The sequence below is a fragment of the Limulus polyphemus genome, unplaced genomic scaffold, assembly GCF_000517525.1.
Source record: "Limulus polyphemus unplaced genomic scaffold, Limulus_polyphemus-2.1.2 Scaffold2491, whole genome shotgun sequence".
NCBI lineage: Eukaryota > Metazoa > Arthropoda > Merostomata > Xiphosura > Limulidae > Limulus > Limulus polyphemus.
This window is the reverse complement of record NW_013668101.1, coordinates 163,677-173,930: the sequence shown is the minus strand read 5'-3', so window position 1 is coordinate 173,930 and position 10,254 is coordinate 163,677. Positions and strand designations below refer to the sequence as shown.

Below are 10,254 nucleotides of genomic sequence, written 5' to 3'. Positions count from 1 at the left end.
TTTTAAATAAAAAACGTTTGTGATATAACAGAAAATATCTTCATTCAGAAACGATTTAACTTTAAGATTGAATCAATATTCTTATTTTTCATAATAAATTTTATGCACTTGGCTCTAGGCCAGGTGATCACACACTACGTCTTTACTTTAGGCTTATTATACCAACACTCACTACACTTATAAGGTTTCACGGCACGTACACACCCTCACGGCCCCCTTGCACCCCGTCACTAAAATCGTAATGGGTGGACAGTAATCGATCAATTCTATATGGATAAATGCATTTTGGTATTCATGACTCCTCCGACTTCGAGAAATCAGACGCGAAGTGACACGCGCTGGCTTTTGTATAGGTTAGATTGTTGAGACTACTCAGTATAACTTTTTGTACTCAGACATAAAGAATCTATGCCATACACTTGAAATTTAAATTTACACTAGAATTATGATTTTTTTAAATTACTACCAGTTATTAGTAATATTTATTAAAGCAGACACTCCGTTTGACACCACTGTTTTGGTTTTTGGGTTATCATGTAATAAAAAAAAAGAAAGAAGAAATTCCAACTTTTTGCTATGATATTTACAGACATTCCCAGGACTTGACTTAGCCATTACATAGATATTAAAAGGAAGCACTGTATAGTATTGTAAAGTTTTGATGACCTATTAAGGAGGAATTTAAAATATCATTTCGATGAACAATCTGAGCCATCTCTACACAGGCAGTGCTACCACCTACCTTGATGACCTCTGTTGCTACAATGAGTATCATACATTAGTGAAATAAACAAAGAACCCTGAAAACAGGTATCGTATACGTCAGCTTAAACACAAAACAAACTATTTGTATTTTATATTTACTTGCTACTGACTACAGTTAACCATTCATGTATCAATATTCAATCCACAAATAATGTAAATAGTTCAGCCTAAAGATAAGTGCATGATATGTCGATTTCCAACGTCTGGGCGGACCTGAAATGACCTGTTGTTTAGGACACTTAACTTGCTATCTGAAGGTCGCGGGCTGGAATCCCGTCATCGAACATGCTCGTTCCTTTAGCTGTGGGGGCGTTATAATGTGGTGGTCAATCCAATCGGTAAAGAGTAGCTAAGAGTTCGCGGTGGGTGGTGTTGACAGCTGTCTTTCCTCTAGTCTATTGTTTTAAAATTAGGGACGGCTAGCAATGAGAGCCCTCAAGTAGCTTTGCGTGAATTTTTACAAACAAGCATCCAACGTCTTGGACACACTCTGGTGCCACTCTACAGAACTATTCGCATTCTGGAGGCACACTGTGGAAGTATGACTGACAAGTCACGTTACCTTCCATCCTAGAAAGAATATCACCCACTCTTGTCCAAGATGGTCCCGCCCTCTGAGGCCGTCGTATTGGCAGGTGTGATTTCATTCATTAGGGCTGTACCACCCTTTGTTCATCACACCACAAGTAGGTGGGGCTTTGGGGGGAGGTATAAACATTTGACTGCCTTGTCCCCAAGTGGGCTGGATCTAAGGATTGATCATACCTAGTGGGAAGGACACCTGTCATTCAGAACTGCTCTATTCCAGAAACATTATTACTGATGCATCACGTTGCTTACCATGGCTAGGGTACGACTTGCTTCATGTCTTTTTCTGTATGGGTCTGGTGCTCCAAGTTGATTCATATTCCTTTGTCTTCCAGTGTCATTACGTATAAAGGACATTCACGCTTGGTAATTCTAAATTCTCGATATGAAATACATCGTTATGATCTGAGTGTATGGATAATTTGCATTGAAAAGGTCTGTTGTATACTCTTTCCAAAAGCGTTTAATTATTGGGGGCATCACACTATCTGCGAAACACCAAACAATGTCAAAATGTAGTTCTGATACATTTTGTTTCACCACGATTTTATGGTTATCACGTGTATTGCTGACTTGCATATTCCAAGTCGTTTTTATATAGGGTACTCAACCCTCTGTATTGGGAGGAACTCTAATTTGACTTCACATATGTTTCTGAATTCATGTTTCATCCTTTTAAGGTAATGTGCACATCATTGAATGCTCTTTATATGCATAAGTTAAATAAGGTTGTATAGAAAAACTGAACACATTTAAAAGTAACAGTGCGGCAAATAATTAACCTTGTTAATACCATGCTCTTTTTCTGACGCATTTTGTTTGTCTGTGCGATAATAGAGTGAAGGTAACGGATCATATACATGGTTGTGCACGTGTTTTGATAGAGCAGGTGATAATAACAAGCACGGTATATGTAAACTAACGGGTCCGTAAAGGGTTCGTCTTTATAATGAAGATGACTCACCCTTGACTGTAATGCCTAATCACCTAATTGGTTCTTCGTAGTCTGTTGTAAGAGAACATGAATAGCATAACCACTGTTTCTTAACAACACTGACTTACGAGTCAGGCGATAGTTACAATTAAAACGCATGTAAGTTTTAAAAAAAAAAAACTCTTGCATGGGAGCCTTAAAGTATACTGAAATACACTTTTAGGAAGTTTTTCATTGGTGTTTACAACCGTTTTGAGAAAACGTGGTTGATTAGAAAATGCTTTAGAATTATGATAAGTTAACGTAAGGTTACCTGGTTTCATAACAGTCCTGTGAGTGATCTTTAATGAGTTTAAAACATTTTTTTTTTCACCCCAAAGATTATAAAATAGATAATGCAGTATCTGCGTGTTTCAACAAATTGACATTAACTTCTGATCCAAGTAAGATACTTGCGTAGGTCATAACTGAAAATCCACCTGGAATGGGTATAGCTGACTAGTTATCGTTTACAAAGACTGAAATACATAAAGATTACGGTATAAACGCCGATAACATGGCTAAGTACTGGAAACAATAGGCCTAACATTTGTGTCAAAAATCAGTCTTTTTTTTGCAGTTTATGTGATTTTTGTCACAAATATTAGATCTGTTTATTAGAATCTGTAGTTTTATAAGTCGTGTGCTCTCGTTGTTACCTATATTGTATTGTCCTTAAACCCAATAATATCTCACGAGGTTCCACCACTTTAGGAGATTTAAGTTAGGCCCGAATTCATATACTAACAATGAAAAATAATCTCAATAATAAAAATGTAACAATAATGATGAAGTAAATAATAGAGTAACCTTACTTCGTGTTCCCAAAACTTCATCATTGCTTCATCCTGTGAAAATTTTGTCTCAATCAGTTTAGTAAAACATATATAGTTGGTTATCTTCTGCTGGTTTCACTCAAGCTATGACCGGATTGATTAGTCATGATCAACTTTGAGTGAAGGTGGGTGGATGTCTCCAGTACGTAGTACATTAGTGTTCCACACAGTATATACATTTTTTGTACGATTACGACGCTGTTAATGATCTATTTTAAATATTTTTATCTATTTGTAACCCATGTTTTTCAACATCAGTAGAAATACTTTTTTGTTTATTGCTTACCAAATTTATTTATTCATGCCTTTTATTTTTTTCCCCCCATTGTATTATTTGCGGATTATACGAAATACTGGGCATTATAGACTCCCCGTTTTCGTGAAGTGAGACCATGTTCTAAGCCCTAATCGCCATTAAGCACTATTGCTGGGCCTCGAAGAGCGATATGCTGAGCAGTTTCATTGGAAATCGGCGACCTGTCGATAACAGTGGCGTGATGAATTTTATCGTATAAAGCTTAGGACAAGCCGGTACTTCCCTTCCCTTCTTGCCATCTGTATACGGCTGTACCCGTTAGATTATACCACTGTTCTGTGCAAAAATGTCATTGAAATCTAGTTTCTGCTTATATGATGTATTATAAAATGAGTTTTTGTTGAACTCAGTATTTCATTTATTCATGTTTGCTGCCGTAGTTGTTGTTTTGTTTGTGATAGAAAACGTTAGATTTACAGCAACATCGTCGATAAAGTTTCCAGTTTTGTTTCAAGTTTATTTTCAGCTGAACTGGTGTTTGGCTGGCTAGATATCTGAACTACAGAAACTTGGAAGAGATTGCTTGCTACCCGCCTTATATTTCAGTATATTAATTTTAACACAATCAAATATTTTATACATGTATCAACATACTGCAAATGAAAGATTGCATTTGCGATGGAAAGCCTATTTTTCATGTCGTGTTAGCGAAACAAAAATCGCGCTCCGATTATTTGGACCGTGGATACGTTACAAGAGTAACAGTCAAATCTTTCTATGCCATTTGAGTAGCCCAAGAGTTGACAGCTGGTGTTGTTGACTAGCTGCCTTCTATGTGGCTTGCGCAGATGGCCTTCATTTGTTTTTGCGCGAATATCCGAAACAAACAGGTTAGGGGGTTAACCACATATAATCAGAATAATTTCTTTAACATTAGCAACGGTCGATATAATAAAACGAAACTAGAACCATATTCCTTAAATATTAGTGCAAACATACTTGAAAGGGATGAGTTTTATTTTGGATATAAAATTCTCCTCATTTTGTTTCAGGTGGTTATGCCACAAAAAGTGGGCGACGTATACCTGTATGATGTGCCAGTGGGAACGAGAATAACAGAGGAATATGACGTACCTCCTACGCGATATGGTGCTTCGTTGAACCATTCTCTCCCCTACGACATTCCTCCAGGTTCACAAGGTTTGTATTATTATCTATACTTGAACATACTTCTCTGTTACAGTAATACAATTGATAAAAAACACTTAGTTTTTACCCCATTTTTCTTGGTAAAATCGTGATTATAGAACAGAATAAATGTTACTGTTTGACTTGCAATTCAACATTTACTGACAATTATTCACAACAGTAACGTGTGGCTAGTTACTGTTAGGATACCGTGGTATGTAACATATCGCAACTGCTGACAATTATTCACAACTGTAACGTGTAATTAGTTACTGTTAGGATACCGTGGTATGTAACAGTATCGCAACTGCTGACAATTATTCACAACAGTAACGTGTGGCTAGTTACTGTTAGGATACCGTGATATGTAACAGTATCGCAACTGCTGACAATTATTCACAACAGTAACGTGTGGCTAGTTACTGTTAGGATACCGTGGTATGTAACAGTATCGCAACTGCTGACAGTTATTCACAACTGTAACGCGTAGTTAGTTACTGTTAGGATTCCGTGATATGTAACAGTATCGCAACTGCTGACAGTTATTCACAACTGTAACGTGTAATTAGTTACTGTTAGGATTCCGTGATATGTAACAGTATCGCAACTGCTGACAGTTATTCACAACTGTAACGTGTAATTAGTTACTGTTAGGATACCGTAGTATGTAACAGTATCGCAACTGCTGACAGTTATTCACAACTGTAACGTGTAATTAGTTACTGTTAGGATACCGTAGTATGTAACAGTCTCGTTAGTGTTAGCAAATCTTCAAAGATGGACTGTGACATAACTTACTTTTATTGGACACTGTGTTCTGTAACATTCGTAACTAACAGGAAGTTTTCAAAATTGCACTGTGTACTTAGCACCTCTTCGGACTTCACAGTCGGTAACAGCTTCACAGTTAGTGATATATCTTTACAATCAGAAAGTGTTTATCCGTAGAACATTGTGTTAAACATTAGTTTCACGTTTGTAAAAATGTTCTCGCAAATCATGACCGATATAGCTTTCTCTATCAGTTTAACACCTAGCATCGTAGGCTGAGTAACATCTCTAGACATTTTACAATTATTGCCGCATATCTGCAGTGTCATACAAGTTCCACAGCGGTAATTAATAGAAATACATAGAGTGAACAAAAACACGTGAACACGATCGTTATTAAAATAAATAAACCATTCATGCATCAATGTTACTAGTTTGTGAGCTTAGTCGATATTTAGAAATGTATTACTGTGTGAGGAAAATACTTTTTACTTGCAATGTATATGAAATACGTTTTCGTTTTGGCATCTTTTGTAACTAATTTATACCAGTACATCATAGAGCGACTTTTCAAATGAATAAAAGAAACAGAGTGGCGTGCTGCCACCTAGTAACAGTAAAAGTAATGTTCGTTATAGTGTGGTTTAAATTTTATTATACACACTTCTAGGAAAACCTGTAAGGGACTTTATAAATAATATTGTGTTAAGAAATACAACAAACCCAATACTATTCTCTAATGAGAAATATAATTAATTATAATTATAATTACGCTTCATCAGCAAAGGCATTCACGCCATAACAAGTGAAATATAAATGTCTGTGCTTTTGTAGAAACAATGTCTAAAACCTTGTTTAACAAATTGGTTTAGGACCTCACATAGAAGATAGCTGTATTTAATTACATACAATAGAGTTTTAATTAGTTGTAGTGTTTCGAGAATATTAACTTAAAAGCAAAGAAGTTTAAAGAATACTAAAAAAGTCAAATCTAAATTACTGTTTCTAAAATAATAAAAACAAAACTTGGCAAAATTGTATTGATGAAATCACAAATTTATTTGTACAAGTTATCAAAATGTAATTAATTAGCATTATTTTCATCATTAGCTGGCAGTTACGATACACCTCCTAGTCCTCGAGCAGTTCTTATACAATCAACTTACGATGAACCAAGATCCAATGCCCCTGTCAATGTGGACATTGATGTTTACGACGAACCGCAAGTCTCGTACTCCGTGAAAAAGACGTACGACACCCATGGATCGGGAAAAGTTCATGATTATGACCTTCCGAACTCTGAGGACTGTATTGATTATGCTGGGAAGGCTACGTCAAAGGGCGAATACGATATCCCTTTGTGTCCGACTAACAAGACTTCAGCCGTGGAGTTATACAACGTACCTCCATCAAGTCGGTCAAGTGGAGTCTCGTTGCTTTCAACAAGTTCGTCCTCACAATTATCTCCCACTAGTAGTCATTCCAGCCTGAATGCATCGCTTTCTTTGTCCAGTTTGTGTGGGTCGAACCGCTCCAGTATCGAACCTCAAACTAATGACTTGTACGACATTCCCCAAAGTGAACCTCGTCGAGTGGAGGAAATTACTGCTGGGTATTCTCCTGCCAAGAATGTGGCTAACACAACCTGGCCTTTACGTTCTCAGCCAAATTTGTATGATGTTGCTCCTAGTCCCCAGGCTCTCCAAACGTATGACTTGCCCCCCACACCCAGGCCCACACAAAAACCACATTTAGAAGAACCCTATGATGTCCCTCCCCAAGTCACTCGAGACATTAGCCCTTGCATTTCTAAGACACCTAGTGATGAAGTGGATACTGGGCAGAGGCTGTCGACTACAAGTACAGAATCCGTGCTACCACCACTCGAGGGCAAAGAGCTCCCCTTGGCGTTGGATGCTGCCATGGAGTTGTTAATGAATCGACATCAAGATGTCCAGGCAACGATTAATAAACTCTTTGGTTTTTTCAGCAGCTCTTGTAGGAAGCGACAGAAATTGGAGGAGAAGCTTTACGACATTCAAGTCACTTGTCAAAAACTCCGTACCGCACTAAGTGAATTCGTAGACTTTACTTACGGCGCGTTAGCCAACTCAACTCATGCTTCAGACAAGACCTTAAGCTATAAGCTATTCAAACTTATCAAACCGTTAGTAGACTCGAACAAAATTGTAGAAGCCACCACTCAGTCGCTTGATGAGAAAGGGTGGCTGATCATTGGTCTGATTTCAGAGGAGCCCGGAACACCCGATGAGCTAGATCAGCTTGTGGCTTGTGCTCGGGGACTTGTAGAAGACGTACGATTAGTTTCATCGTTTATCCAGGGAAACTCTTCTCTGATCTTCAAACGCTCTACTTTACTGCTAACCGATAAGTCTTCCTCCGCTCTCGAGACAGATGGACCAGGTAGCCAGCAGGCTGGCATCTTGACTAAGGGCTATCGCCTTCAGGAAAGGCCCCTTCCTTCCCCACCCGTGCAAATTACAAAGATCGACGATGAACTCCCTCTCGAGGGGAAAGAGTGGATGAACGATTATGATTATGTGAGTTTAGAATCAAAAGAAACTGTCAAAAAAGAAAATGACGAGATCAAAGCAGCCTTGCCTTCTGAACTTAGAAAATCTTTCGAGAATTTAGTGAAACAGTCTGAAGTTCAAGTTAAAGAAGATTACAAATCTTTTTACATAGAGAATTCCTCCAAGGACAAGTTTCATCGTTTAGACCCTAATGATCGTCAGCTTATCCACTTTTACTCGGCGCAAGTGGAGACACACATGCTTCACCTTACCAATGCTATTGATGCCTTCCTTACGACAGTAAAGAACAATCAACCACCCAAAATATTTATAGGTCACAGTAAGTTTGTAGTAATAGGAGCACACAAAATGGTCTACATAGGTGATACATTAAACCGTAATGTTTCCAACCCCGAATTAAAAACCCAGGTAATGGAGCGATCTAATACCTTGTGTGAATCCTTAAAAACTTTGGTATCAAACACGAAAAAGGCAGCTGTTCAGTTCCCTTCTGTAATAGCAGTTCAGGAAATGATAGACAGTGTGGTTGACGTGTCCCACGTGGCCAAAGCTCTGCAACTTTCCATCACCCAGGCTGCTTCACCCATGTAGATCACCTGCTAAGCCTATTTCCAACGGTTACTGCCACGTGCACTTGTAAATAACTTATTTAAAAAATAGTTTGGGCAGAAACTGATGAATTCAATAACATATTACGATACGTTTAGGCTTTTTTTCTAGTATTAGCATTCAATTCCTCTGCCTTTTTATAAATAGTATTGTATACGTACTTTCCACATTCACTGTAGCCAAAATTTGAAAGAAACTTAACTACGCTTTGAGAGAACCAGTATCACATTTTGACTCAGTAATTGGATAAGATCATTCGTGTAAACATTCTAGTTCCTGTTGTTTTACTTTTTTTTGCAGGAAGGGTCGGGTCGTTCTACAACAACCTTGTTTTTACATTCTTTAAGAGAAAGTAATATGAAACTTGTTATTTTTAAATTTTGATGCAGACTGTTTAGTTAAATCTAAAGTCCGATCATATTTTATTTCTTCTTTGAGCGAATAATTTTTTTTTCATTTATTTGAAACTGTTTCTTTTAAAGTGGTTTGTACAATAGCTGGAATTTGTTTAAAAAATACTTTATCGTTAATGAAGAAACTGATTTTGGTATTAAAGTTGTGCCTAAAATGAAGCTATTTTAGATGTTTGAGTAAAAAAAAGGTGTTATATTGAATTGTGATGACAATATTAATTAACGGGCTTGGAATTGCGATGTTTAAAAATGGCTTTAAGATTCTGTGTTAATGATCTCAAAATGGTCTTGCTGTACGTTATTGAGTTTTTAAACTAGTTAGTATTACGTACAAGTCAAATGTAGTACAGAGATAGTAAAAACAGATTACGTACAATCACACAGTGTCCTCTTCTCCCGTCAGGATCAAAACGTTTTGTATTGAGTTTATACATCACAGTTTGAATAGTTTCACAGGTCTGTTCATCTCAATGTTCTTTAAGTGAAAACATAAACTTGTTCTATTTTTATTTTTAACGATTTCGTCTCTTGTCACGTGATACATCAGTATTTGTAAAACGTTAATTATACAGCGCTTGCATTTTCTCGTATAACATTTGTTGACTGTTGGTAGCTAAAACAACGAATTCCGGCTGTTACTGAGAGTAACCTTTTCACAAGAATATACGTTTTCATTGAATTAGACACTTCATTAAACCCATTTTTCGTTTCGATAAAAAAATTATGCTACATAATGACAAAATATTAGTTTCATTTTCGGAAAGCAAAACGCCTGCTTTTTTTTTTTTTTTGCTATGGCTCTAAATAACATTCGTAACTTCCTTTTTTCAGTTATGCTTATTTATAAACTGTACTTGTGGCTTTTGTATAATTATATTTTTATGAACAATGTCAGTCCAGTATTATTGTTTACCCTGACAGCCATGCGATTATCAATGTTGTGTTGAATCCAGATTATTGTCGAACCAACAATGCAAGAAATATATTTTCTTTTGACGAGGCTTCTGTAATTAAAACTTTCACAATTTTCAATCACATTATTTTGAAACCCTAATTAGTATAATAAATCTAGTTGTTTAAACATTTGGAAACACTTTTCAACATTGATCGGTATTATATAATGTTTCGATCAGGTCTGGGGTGACCCCCAGAAACAATGAGTTAATAATGTATAACAATCACCCAAAAAATTCGTAAGCCTTTCACTCTCGTCATTTTGCCCCCCAGTGGCACAGCGGTATGTCTGCGGAATTACAACGCTAGCAACCGGGTTTTGATACCCGTGGTGGGCAGAGCACAG

The 10,254-nt window shown here is 37.0% G+C and overlaps 1 protein-coding gene across 1 annotated transcript in view; it reads left to right on the top strand.

The window, feature by feature from the left end:
- LOC106467109 (breast cancer anti-estrogen resistance protein 1-like) overlaps positions 1-10,247 on the top strand; it is a 20,928-nt gene extending 10,681 nt beyond the window's left edge. The window contains exons 3-4 of the mRNA XM_022395226.1: positions 4,471-4,618; positions 6,488-10,247. Coding sequence (XP_022250934.1) covers positions 4,471-4,618; positions 6,488-8,523 — 2,184 coding nt within the window. The 3' untranslated portion in view covers positions 8,524-10,247. The remainder of the gene's footprint in view (positions 1-4,470; positions 4,619-6,487) is intronic.
- Positions 10,248-10,254: the final 7 nt, after the last annotated feature.